General features: G+C 42.3%; 1 protein-coding gene across 3 annotated transcripts in view; it reads left to right on the plus strand.

Moving 5' to 3' along the window:
- RHEB (Ras homolog, mTORC1 binding) overlaps nucleotides 1-11,401 on the plus strand; it is a 47,730-nt gene extending 36,329 nt beyond the window's left edge. For 2 of the 3 annotated variants that reach the window (XM_039472661.2, XM_039472659.2), the window contains exons 4-8: nucleotides 1,312-1,394; nucleotides 6,536-6,592; nucleotides 6,710-6,757; nucleotides 7,502-7,583; nucleotides 10,895-11,401. In XM_039472661.2, the coding sequence (XP_039328595.1) occupies nucleotides 1,312-1,394; nucleotides 6,536-6,592; nucleotides 6,710-6,757; nucleotides 7,502-7,583; nucleotides 10,895-10,987 (363 nt within the window). In that variant the 3' untranslated portion in view covers nucleotides 10,988-11,401. The remainder of the gene's footprint in view (nucleotides 1-1,311; nucleotides 1,395-6,535; nucleotides 6,593-6,709; nucleotides 6,758-7,501; nucleotides 7,584-10,894) is intronic. The other variant, XM_039472660.2, reaches the window with a different exon arrangement.
- The last annotated feature ends 1,227 nt before the right edge of the window (nucleotides 11,402-12,628 follow it).

Here is a 12,628-nt window from a genome sequence, read left to right on the forward strand (position 1 = left end):
AGTCCCAGCTACTCTGGAGGCTGAGGCAAGAAACTCACTTGAACCTGAGAAGGTGGAGGTTGCAGTGAGCCGAGATGGTGCCATTGCACTCCAGCCTGGGTGACAAGAGCGAGACTCTGTTTCAAAAAAAAAAAGTCAGAATTGTATCAGGTGGGGCTTTTTCCTCCATTATACCTTCTAACTGGTGAGTTTTTTTCATTGTTTCTTAGATATAACTACTATTTTCTGTGTTTCCACATTTTCCCTTTAGGGAAAACAAAATTTTAACTTTGAACCTACTGTAGCTGAGCTAGTGATTAAAATCATTTGATATTTTGTTTTTAATCTTATTTATTATATCAAAAAATTTATAGTAAAACTTATTTTTTTTTCTTTAAAGAAGACTGCCCTTTACCTTAGGGCAGTAATTCTGGGCTGTCATAAACAGTAGTTATAACCATACTGTAAGTTTAAAAAATGGTAGACTGCTGCTTAATCTACTGGTAGCATGATGTGATTTTACCGTAGTAGTGGTTGGGACACATATTATGTTGACAATTTAGTTTTAACTGAGAATGAAATGTTTGTACCAGACAGTGGCATGTGCTGTCGAAAACTGCACTCACATAGAACTTTCTGTATGCTTTAATGCGTATCTGAAGCGAAGTTTCATAATGCTGCTTTATAAAACTAGAGACTACTATGCTGTTGCGTAATAGGTATCTTTGTAATTCCTCGACTTGCTCAGTAAATAGCTCTCTGGGTTCCCAAAAGTCTGAATATCTCAGTTGAACCCAGTGTTTTGATCCTCTTTTCTTTCTCCCCCTCCGTCCCTACCCCCACCTCCAGATGCTGATGGCACCCTTCTAACAACCTGTAGATTGACGCTCAGGTGATTGTGACTGACATGCAGAGAACAGGTCAAATAATACGACAGTTTCAAATATAAAAGTACAAGTTTATGGAATAAACCAGTAGGATTTATGAATGTCCTGAGGTCTAGAAGATTCTGGACTTACAGTCATCCCTTGTTTTGAGATCACAGAGCCAGGCATTTTTGTGTTCCGTCCATCCTCTTCTCCCAGGAGTTACAGAGGTCATCGGCTTTTCCCCTAAAGTTCTGGAACAGCTAGTCATTTTTAAATACTGGCTTGAAGCACATTATCACCTCCAAGCCATTCTTAAAGCCTCAGTGTGTATGCTGTTTCTGGCATACTATTGTAATCCACTCTGTGTCTACTTTGATTTCTTAAGGTAGTACATGAAAAACTTCGGGTAAGGTTGTTTGTGATGCTTTATGAAGACTACTCAATTGTGATTTTTTTTCCACAGGATGAATATTCTATCTTTCCTCAGACATACTCCATAGATATTAATGGCTATATTCTTGTGTATTCTGTTACATCAATCAAAAGGTAAGGCTCCTGCTGCCTGCTTGAGTTTATTTGCTACTCATAGATAGCACTGATCTTTTTAAAGCACTGTGCTGGAATTATTAATAGTGTCAATTAGAATTATTAGGCTACATGCTTTTTGGTGATTTTCTTGTGGAGCAACTACGTTGTTAGGGGGAAACACAGCTCACTGGATGTTCTGTTAGTTACACCGATAGGATAAAAGGCTCTTTCTTACCTCGAGCTGTCTAGATAAATAGTGGTTCAGCATGATCTCAGCTTTTCTGCTCATTGAAATGGGAAATGCCTACATCGATTTTATTTTGTGTGTGGTTTTGCCATATTAAGGGGAAATAGATTTTCTAATAAAACATGGGGGTTTGCGTTTGTTCAGTATCTTACCCTTTGAATTTATGAAATAAGACCTTTTGGTAATAGGGTCTCACTTTACTACATAAAAACAGAGCCACTGTTTTTATTAGTAAAAATGGATGTTGGTTCCTCTAGCTATATATTTCATATGCCATCTCTGTTTTCAGGGATTGGCATGTGTTATCAGGAGGAGCAGTGGTCTGTGTCTGTTAACAGAACAGCTGGCTGTGTACAGCAGCAGAGCTCTGGGCATTGGCGACAGCTTATGTGTGAAGACTTCATGAAAGTATTAGAGCCAGTGGAGGGAATTTAGTAGCTGCCTAGCCCCTGAGTGTGTGTGTCATGTTAGCGAGTTTGCTGTGCTCTTTGCCTGCATGTGATACATTACTTATTTCATCATTACCTTAGACAGTCCTTCATCAGAGATGTTTTATATCCCACTTTACATAGAAACTGAGTGACAGAACTAAAGCAACTTGCCCAGGACTACATAGTGACAGTGCTGGGATTCATAGCCGTATCTCCAGTTCCACAGTCAAGGCTGACACTGTCCAGTAGAACTTACTGTGGTGATGGAAATGTTTGCTATCTGTGCCGCAGGTGGCTGTTTAAATTAACTAAAATTAAAAATACAGTCTTCCCTTGGTTACACATTTTTACTTACATTGTAATATATATTTTTCCATATTACCTAGTGTTTGAAATAGTAAATGGCTTTATAATATTACATGTTCAACAATAGATGGATACCTCTTTTCCTGTTTAATGTATTTATACTCTTGTCACTAAAAGCAATGCTTAGATTGGATTTTATGCTTAAGACCACTGTGTACTGACTATTTGGAAACATGATCATTTTCTTACTGACTTACAAAAGCACTTTAAGTAGTAAAATTACTGGCTCTTTCTACATAGATTTTCTTAATTTCAATTGTATATTTTTAAAATGTAGTTATTGCATATATAACTCATGTTAAGCTCTCCTGTGCTCAGTAAATTCTAAGATTTTTCATTTCAGTGCCTGCCATGTGTAAGGCCTTGACCAGAACAAATTTAATGTACCAATAATCTCATGATTAATGTTGGAACTTCATGTTTGTTTATGAATTCCCATTGTTTTACTAGTTTACTTGAAAAACATGATTCACAGATTGTTTTGTTGTTGGTAATAGAATTTTATTCTAGGTGATTTTTAGAAAAATTGTGTTGGTGTTACTTTACAAATTGTTACTTTGAGGCTACTTAAAATAGTAGGTAGAAAATTTTCTTAGTGCATCCACTATTTTTTTTTAATCTCTTTTTTTGGGGGTACAAATTAGATGACATAGATTCAAGTTGAAAATCAGCATGTGTCACTGGGGAAATTGAAAGCTACATTGAGCTGGATTAAAAATATGAAACCGTGCTCACTGAGGAACCTTATGTATTTAAGAAAACATTGGCCTAGTGCAAAGCCGAGGACAAAAAGCTTGGTACTGTGTCTTCTCAGTGGCCCTGTTACAAGTTTTGACCAGGTTTCTCTTTACTAAAATGGATATATTTTGTTATATGCCTTTTACCTTAGTAGCTCATAGTTTAATGAGCATTCTCAAATCTCAAATATGAGGGAGTATGAGAAAAGTGGTGTTTTATTTTGTTTTTTTGGAACCTATATGCTGAATACACAGATATTTATGAATATACAAGAAATATGTCAGTAAAACTTTCTGAATCAACCAGTTTGTTGATCAGAATTGTCTGATCCTTTTTATTGAATTTAGCCTCTATTTAAATAACCATTTTCATTATTTGTGAAATAAAACAGAAGTCTCAGATTATTCCTTTATATTGTAAAACCCCTGCAGAACTGTTCTTTCTGAGTAAACAAAGCAAAAATACATTCTATTTCATAATTTCTAGAAATGGAAAAAAGAAACCTGCTTTTGAGAGATGGGTGATTTGGGTTTTCATTTATCCCCACTAACAACTTTGGACAAGTTACTTCTCAGTGCCTTTGTCACCCATAAATTGAGTATATTGACATAGGAGAAGACCTTTCTTGTCTGAGGCAGCCAGATAAGTTACTTTAAAACATTGGTTAAGGGCCAGGCGCGGTGGCTCACACCTGTAATCCCAGCACTTTGGGAGGACAAGGTGGGTGGATCATTTGAGGTCAGGAGTTTGAGACCAGCCTGGCCAATGTGGTGAAACCCCTGTCTCTGCTAAAAATACAAAAATTGCCTGAACACGGTGGCAGGCACCTATATTCCCGGCTACTCGGGAGGCTGAGGCAGGAGAATCTCTAACCCAGGAGGTAGAGATTGCAGTGAACAGAGATCATGCCATTGCACTCCAGCCTGAGCAACAGAGCAAGACTATGTCTCAAAAAAAAAACATTGGTTAAGGGGAAAAAAAAAAAATCAAAAAGATGATGTGAATCTCCAGTGTTTTGTAATGCATATATCTACGTTCAGTCACTGGTCTTATGGAATCTTCAAATACCCATCTTTGAATACGAGCTCACCCACTGCCGTTCAGTACGACGATAGCCGCGATTTGTCCATTGTGACTTCCGGTTCAGTTTCTTCTGAGTGAGCTACTTGGGAGACAGTCTACACCTCAGGTATTTACAGATTGGTGTGATTTTTCCCACCAGTCTTTTTCGGTTGGTTTGGCACACCTTATTAAGGTGCAGCGTTTTTAGTAGAGCAATCCACAGTATTCAACTTTCAGTTTTCAGAGAAACACAAACTGTCTACGCTCATATTTCAAAAGTTTGTAACATAAATTATGACTATGATGAATTTAAGTGGCATAAGCAGGTTTGGGAACAAATAGGGCTGTTTTAAATAATGCCTTTTTTTCATAGTGGCTCGTAGTAATAATGAGCCTTCTCAAATTTCAGACATGAGGGAGTATGAGAAGAGTGGCGTTTTGTTTTTTAGCAACCTATGTGTGGAATACACAAATACTTACGAATATCCAAGAAGTAAGTCAGTACGACTTTCTGAATCAACCAGTTTGATTCAGAAAATCAATGATCTCAAAAACTTTAGCCACTTAGAACAGTACACATTTACGATCTCACAGTTTTGTGGGTCAGGAATCTGGGCGTGGCCTAGCTGTGTCCTCTGCTTCAGAGTCTCGTGGCTGCAGTGTGGGTATCGCCAGCTCCAGGCTGCCTGCCACACAGTTCCAGTTCTTTCAGCTATGTTTTTGCCCAAGTGGCAACACTTTTAAATGTAGGCAAGTACAGCATGCTGAGGGAACCATGGTTCTATATTGCAACCACAGATCCTCAGAACACGTGTATCCCGTTGTTGACCCACAGTAAGCTTGTAGGGGGGTTACATTTCATTTTTGTTTTTATCAGAGTGACGGCATACATCAATTAAAATAGCACCGTGTGTAATTCATTCAACAAGCTAACTTGTTCCGAAGCTTGTGATGCAACCATGAACAAAGCAGAGAAATCCCTGCCCTTGTGGAACTGGTTCTTTCCGGTGTGGGAGACACACAGTAAAATGATACACATGTGAGACAGGATATGTGTGACCATGCTGCCAAGAAAAATAAAGTGGGGAAGGGATAAGAAATAGGAAGGGAATCTGTAAACAGAAAGGTCTAAGAAGTGACATTTGAGGCTGGGAGCAGTGGCTCGTGCCTGTAATCCCAGCTACTTGGGAGGCTGAGGCAGGAGAATTCTTGAACCCGGGAGACAGAGGTTGCAGTGAGCTGAGATTGTGCCACTGCACTGCAGCTCAAAAAAAAAAAAAAAAAAAAAAAAAAAAAAAAAAGTGACATTTGAGGAAAGACTTGGGGCAAGGGATCCCTAGGGAAGGAACATACCAGGCTCACGGAGGGTGACTTCAGAGGCTCTGGCAGTGTTAGAGGAATGGCAGGAGGCCAGTGCAGCTCGGACAGAATGGAAGAGGGGACAGAAGGGAATGGAGACAGAGGTCAGGGTTTGGGAGTCACTGGGGCCAAATAGAGTTGGCCACTTATCAGAGGACATTGAACAAGGCACCGTCCATCTGCTGCAGCGGAGTCCTCTGGTTGCTGTGCTGAGCCGGGGTGGCCAGGAAAGATGGAGGATGTAGGTGGACTTGGGCCAGGAGTTTCATACCTGGGTGGCAGCGGAGGAGGGGAGTGAGGGGCCATCAGATTCTAGGTCGGCTTTGAAAGTAGAGGCAGTGATGTGCTGGCAAAAGTTTGCATGGGTTTTTTGGGGAAGGGTGGGAAATGGTTCGCGGTCATTTGCCAGCAGTCAGTGGTATAAATGATCCTACTGTGGCAGAGTTAAGTGATCACTGTGACATGTCAGATGCCCTTCCCGGTGAGAGCCACCTCCAACCTAGAGTCATCAGCACGTTGATGTGATTGAAATCCAAGAGAGATTGGCATCACCCAGAGAATGTATATACCTAGGAAAGAAAACAGGAACAGGCTGAGTGTACTAGGGCACTCTAGGAAAAGCTGTACATGTTGTAATGTAAACAGTTGGTTTTTTGCTGAATGAGTTGGGTGATTAAAGTTTGCATTTATGTGGTTTGTCAGCCCAGTGATGGCCTTTCCCATTTGGATGCCTTACCTATTTCACTTTGCACATCCTCAGTCAGGGTTACTGAGTGTCAGATGTGTGCACACGTGAACAGATTGCTAGGAAAAAACAAGAGTTCTTCGTGTTAAGTTTATGTTAAAATGGTGAGTCTGTAACATTTGACATTTTTCCAGTAGTCAACATAACATACATTAAAGACTTCGACATTCCAATGGATGTCTAATTTATGCTTTTTTTTTTTAATCTATAGTTTTGAAGTGATTAAAGTTATCCATGGCAAATTGTTGGATATGGTGGGGAAAGTACAGTAAGTAGTACTGTTTTATCTGTTTGTTAGAGAAACTTCTTACATAATAGTATCTTCTCAGCAATAAAATCTGGCACTTAAAACTCGTTTATTTTGGCTTTTTTCCCTCATAAATAGAATACCTATTATGTTGGTTGGGAATAAGAAAGACCTGCATATGGAAAGGTATGTAGCTTTTAAATCATTAGTGAAGCCAAGTCTAAGGTGATTTAGTCACTGATGTGTCATTTTAATTATTGTTCTGATGTCAAGAGTATTTTTAGCTGTAGGATTTCTGTCTGTTCAGAGATGTTTTGGTCGTGTGCAGCAGAAGCAAAAGTGCAATAGAAATCTTTCATTCCTCTAGAAAAGAAAGAGCAAACGTGATAGGAAACTCTCTTTACGTTATCTACCACTTCGCATAGAGCAAACTCGAAAAAGACGTAGTTCTCATTTATGCAGCAGGTGGGTTTTGAGTGTTTTGGGATTATAGTGGGGAGCAGAGGAGGTGGATGTCCCATGCCCAGGTAGCTTCATGTCAGAGACGAAGAGACTCTTAAAGCCTGCACACAAGAGAATTGAGCTTCAAGCCCTTTCACAATTTCCCCTAGCCTTTTGTGCTTAAAATGTAGCTATAAAATAGTCATTGTTACAGATATGGGAGTACTGGAAAATAGGATCATGTTCTCTGAGGTGGAAGGTTTGCTGGAGCATGGATAATCCCGTAAGGCAATGTCTGTTCTGTTCCCCAGCTCAGGCGTAATTAAAACACTCCTGTGTTACATTCTTGATGCTAATGTTGGGCCAGGGCATGGTTCTGCTTCCTGAGAAAGAAATTGACCAAAATGGAGCCTGTTTCATAAATCAATTATAGATGTTTTACATAATGAAGAGCAAAGTACTTGAACTAGAATTTTACTTTTCCTCTAGGGTGATCAGCTATGAAGAAGGGAAAGCTTTGGCAGAATCTTGGAATGCAGCTTTTTTGGAATCTTCTGCTAAAGAAAATCAGGTAATGGATTCTGTAAACCTCATTTTGTGTTGTGTTCTCATCAGTCTCAGGGATGTGTTCCTCCCAGTTGGCGTTTGACCTCTGTCTTGATCTCTCCTGTGTAACAACATTTGGCCTTCCATCATTTCTAATACCAAGCTTTGTGTTGCTTTAGGAAGATACTACTTAGGTTTTTACAGCTTTGGTCAGTATTTTACTTACAGTGAGACCTAGGATAGTTGTAGGATAAACAGAAACTATTAACAAAGGAAATTCTACCTTTTGTAAACATATTTATGTTTTGTATTAATAGCTGGTACAGAAATAAGTCCATACAGGGAAGAAGAAAGAAAGAATTCTATCACTTTGGCACTAATTTTGTAACTATACCCACTCCCTACCTTTTTTTCCTGTTAGATGAAAGTGGGTCAGATGTATGTGTTCATTTTTCATTTTTAACATAGAAATGATTAAGAACCGTCTTACAAGCATTTAGTACCAGTTTCACCTGCAAATGGACTTTCAAAGGCATGTTCTAGGAAGGATGTGGATGCTGCTTCACAATCTTCTGTGAACCTTTTTCTTCCATTGCTTTAATTTAGACCCATGCACCAAGCTTGTCTCCCACCCCCAATGTATTTTTCACCTATAGATTTCTCTTTGCTGCACTTCACTTTCTAAAGACACACATCTGATGGTGCCATCCTCTGCTCAGACACTGCCAGTGAGCTGCCCCTTCTCTGTAGACCCCTTCACCCAGCCCTGAGTGCAGCCAGTGATTTGTTCTTTGTAGTTTCTTCTCTCACCACATCTTTCCTTAAACATTCCATCTACTGTCCCCTGCACCCCACTGTCAAAACATCTCTGGTTTCCTAATGCTCCTCTCCAGTTTAAAAGATCCTTTCTCTAACTGTCTACTTATCTTCATGTGGGGTTTTATATTTGGAGTGTGTTTTCAACATGTGATCGTACTTGATCCTCAGGTAAGATGAATAGGTTTTCATTTCTCTGAGGAAACTAGTGTAGTGAGGGTTGGGTGCCTCTTCCTTGGGAAGGCCGGGAGCCAGCAGCCGTGGCACCCACTCTTCCTTCTCTGCCCTGTCCCTTTCCCCATCACCATGGACGTTTGTAGGCCTCAAGGCCCCACCTAGATTTCACTTCTTGTTGACCCCTTCTGGAGTCAGGCAGCTGAAAGGAACCGTTTGTTTTAGCCCCCTTAGTTTGTTCTGAGATCTGAGTCAGTATCATTTACATAAATATTCTTCATAATGTTCAGCAGTGTTCTTGTATCTAGTAGGTTCTCGGTCAGCCCAGGTATCCCATAATAGTCAAATCTGTTTCATTCCGTGTTCAGATATGCAGGGATAGTGAATTCTCCCGTGTTCACATATGGAGAGATAGTGAGTCCGTCCTTTGTTGGGATATGGAGGGAGAGTGAGGCCGTCCCGCGCTGGGACACTGAGGGAGAGTGAGTACGTTCGGCGCTGGGATGCGGAGGGACAGTGAATCCCTGTGGTTATGTCCTCCTATGTGTGGATGAAGGAATAAACAAATCTGTGTAACTGGTTCCCAAGTTCCAGATAGCAAGGGATTTATTAAAAATCAGCTCCGTTTCTGAGTATAGACAGAATTCAAATAAGAATTGAGATAATTAAGAGATACCTATATTTTAAAAATTGGATGAAATCAATCATCCATTGAGTGCCTACTATATCCTGCAGATCATGTAGTTGAACCACCTCATTTTAGAAGTGAAGAAATTAAGTTTCAGAGAGGTTAAATGATGTTTCTAAGATCACTGTCTACCTTACGTCGTATAAGAACTAGACTGAATTGTAAATCTCACCCACATCTAGTCTTGTTTTCTCTACTCACCGCTCCCTGTCAATCAGGTGTCTGAAGCCAGTGACCTAGATTAGACACATGGGGTGGGACCTGGGGTTGGCTTCAGTTAACTAGGAGAACAGATACCTCATTCATAGCAACAGGACAGAAAGCTGAGGATGGGAGCCCACATTCAAGTGGGTGGATCTGCTTGGTGGACAGAGGATATGGAGTTCTTTCACGAATGTGGCTTCCGTTTTCCAGTGAAGTGTGTAAAACAAGGTTTGCAGCTGAGCGTGAGGATGAGGAACATTGAAGAGAAGGGACAAGGCCTGGAGCCTTTCTCTGGGGAGTGCCCAGACCCAGGGGTGCAGTCTGGTGGCTAGGCAGCACCAAGTGTCGTACCAGGTTGCTGCTCATGAGTGTGAAGTCAGCAGTCGGCCATGTGCGTTTTCCCTGGGGAGCGTTTACAGCGTGGCCACAGACACTGTGCTGGCGACACTTGGTAGGGAAGGGAGGTGAAGTGCAGTGACACCATGGTGGTCTGCTGAGCCTGAGCTGGCCTGAGGAGGAAGGGAAGAGCTAGAAGTGGTTAAGGGACGGGGAGAGGTAGTGATCAGGTCAACAGCTCGGGCCCTGTGGGGCTGAAAACTGTTGCTTCGGGATAGCTATAGAAAGAGCTGGGAAGGCGGTGTGATGGGACGCTGGAAGTTGTTACGTGGTGGTTTTGTGGGATACTGAAAAGTACTGGAGTGATGAGGGCAGGGGATTCTTGGTGATGCAAGAACTGGGCACTTTCTGTGGGGCTTCTGAGAACAGGAGCAGCTTTTCCTGACCACAGGATGCATTTAAATGACAGCGTCTGACAGTTTCCTCCCCCCTCGGTGTCAGAGGAGTTCTGTTCCAAGTGGCCATGATTCCTCTCTGTGGTGAAGGATGGCAGGGTTGACCCTGGGCTGAGGTGAGGGCAGGAAGACGGTCAGGAGAGGAGAGACCAGGAGGTAGGGAGGGCAGTTTGTGGATTGCAGTGACGGAGAATTACGCCGTAGAGGCGTTGGAGACTGGCATCGTGGCATCTCAGAAAGAGCACGGAGGGGCCTCATGGTGGCAAGGATGTGAGAGGCAAGGGCTGCTAGAAGAGCGTGTCCCGTGGGAAAGAAGGGAAGATAGCGCCGGAAGTGAAGAGGGACTCTGAGGTCAGAGGACACGTGGGAGGGGGTCGTGGGGTAGAGTGGGACAGGAGATGATGGTAAGCCCAGGAGTGAGGACTCTTCTGGCCTGAAGAAAACGGGGTCAAAAGCACAACGGGAGGCTGGTTGTGGTCTGAGTCAGCAGGGATGGAGGCAGTTTCCTCACTGGGCGTCGAGGTCCTGCAGATCTGGGGTTCACTGGAACCTCTGCACCTCCACCAGCAGCAGGGCTGGGCGAGCCGCGTGTCGTCCTCAGCTGGTGAAGTCCTCTTGGAGTTCGGCCTAACACTCACACTGTGATTGGGTTTCTTCTTTCAGACTGCTGTTGATGTTTTTAGAAGGATAATTTTGGAGGCAGAGAAAATTGATGGAGCAGCTTCGCAAGGCAAGTCTTCATGCTCGGTGATGTGATTCTGCTGCAAAGCCTGAGGACACTGGGAATATCTTCTGCCTGAAGAAGCGAACTGCCCGTTATCCTGGAAGAGCAACTATGCTTCTGTTTTCTTCTGTTAACCTGAAAGATATCGTTTGGGTCGGAGCTCCCCTCCCTTCAGATTATGTTAACTCTGACTCTGTCCAAATGAATTTGTTCACTTCCATTTTCAAATTTTAAGCAATCATATTTTCAATTTATATATTGTATTTCTTAATATTATGACCAAGAATTTTATTGGCATTAATTTTTCAGTGTAGTTTGTTGTTTAAAATAATGTAACCATCAACATGATGCATATTGTTACACTACTACTAACCAGGCTTCAGTGTGTCAGTGTTGATTTCATTGTGTTAAATGTATACTTGTAAATAAAATAGCTGCAAACCTCAGTCCTTTGTGCTACTTGATGCGGCTTTCAAAGAAGAAAAGCCCTGTCCTGAGTTTCTCACTTGGCCTTTGGGAAGGCCCCAGGTTGGATTGCAGAAACCAGGGAAGACGTGGCCACAGGAGGAGGCATGCTTAGGTGTCTGCTCCCCATGGACACCCTGGCCGGTGGCTGGCAGGTGTCGGGGCTGGGTTGCAGCTGACTGAAGCTGAGTGGCCCTGGGGGTCTGTGAGGGAAGCGCCTCCCCAGTGATCAGATTCTCCTTCCACTCTCAAATCCCTAAACCTTGACTGAAATGCTTCGTGGTCGGGAGGCTGGACTAGGAGGAGGAGCTGCTGAGAGGTACTGTTTACCCTTAGTCGTAGCTTAGCTCGATGTGTGTGTCACACAGGAGATGACTGAGAAAACAGCCTTGCCTGCTACTGTCCTAGAGCAGCCCGGAGTTCAGTGTTCTATGTGACGGTTTCGGGAGCCTCCTTCAGACCCGAACGACAGCCCTCCCTCTCTCCAGGGAGCAGCTGTGAAGGAGAGGAGGGATTTCATTTGCTTGGTGGCTGTCACCTTGTCTGTGAGTCAAACTTGGAGTTGAGCAGTGCTTTTTAAATGATTCCCTTTTGCAGCTGAAGTTTCACAGGGCTATTTCTAATATGTAAGCAAATGTTACCATTGACTTTATTAATAAAACCGTTTTGTTTTGCAGTTTTTTTGATGAAAAGTTATGTTCTTAAAACACATGCCATTAATTTGGATTTTTAAAATATTTTTGCCTCATTTGCCATTCCAGGATGAAATTTCCGCCTTAGAAGACTTCCACCAAATACATTTTTAAAGAGCATCCACTCTGTCACCCAGACTAGAGTGCAGATCATAGCTCACTACAGCCTCAAATTCTTGGGCTCAAGTGATCTTCCTGAGTAGCTGGGACTACAGGCACCTGTGCCATCATGCCCAGCTAATTTTAAAAAAGTTTCTAGAGCCGGAGTCACTGTGTTGCCCAGGCTGGTCACAGACGCCTGGGCTCAAGGGTGCCTCCCGCCTCAGCCTCCCGAGTAGCTGAGATGAGCCACTATGCCTGGCCTGAGCCACTATGCCTGGCCTGAGCCACTATGCCTGGCCAAATAATCACCTTTTAAATAAAAATAGATTTTGACAACACAGTATTGTTATTATCAGGGTTATTCTTAGGACTAAAAATGTATGAGTGTTAAACATCAAATTGGTATCTAGTTTA

The sequence above is a fragment of the Saimiri boliviensis genome, chromosome 10 (assembly GCF_048565385.1).
Source record: "Saimiri boliviensis isolate mSaiBol1 chromosome 10, mSaiBol1.pri, whole genome shotgun sequence".
NCBI lineage: Eukaryota > Metazoa > Chordata > Mammalia > Primates > Cebidae > Saimiri > Saimiri boliviensis.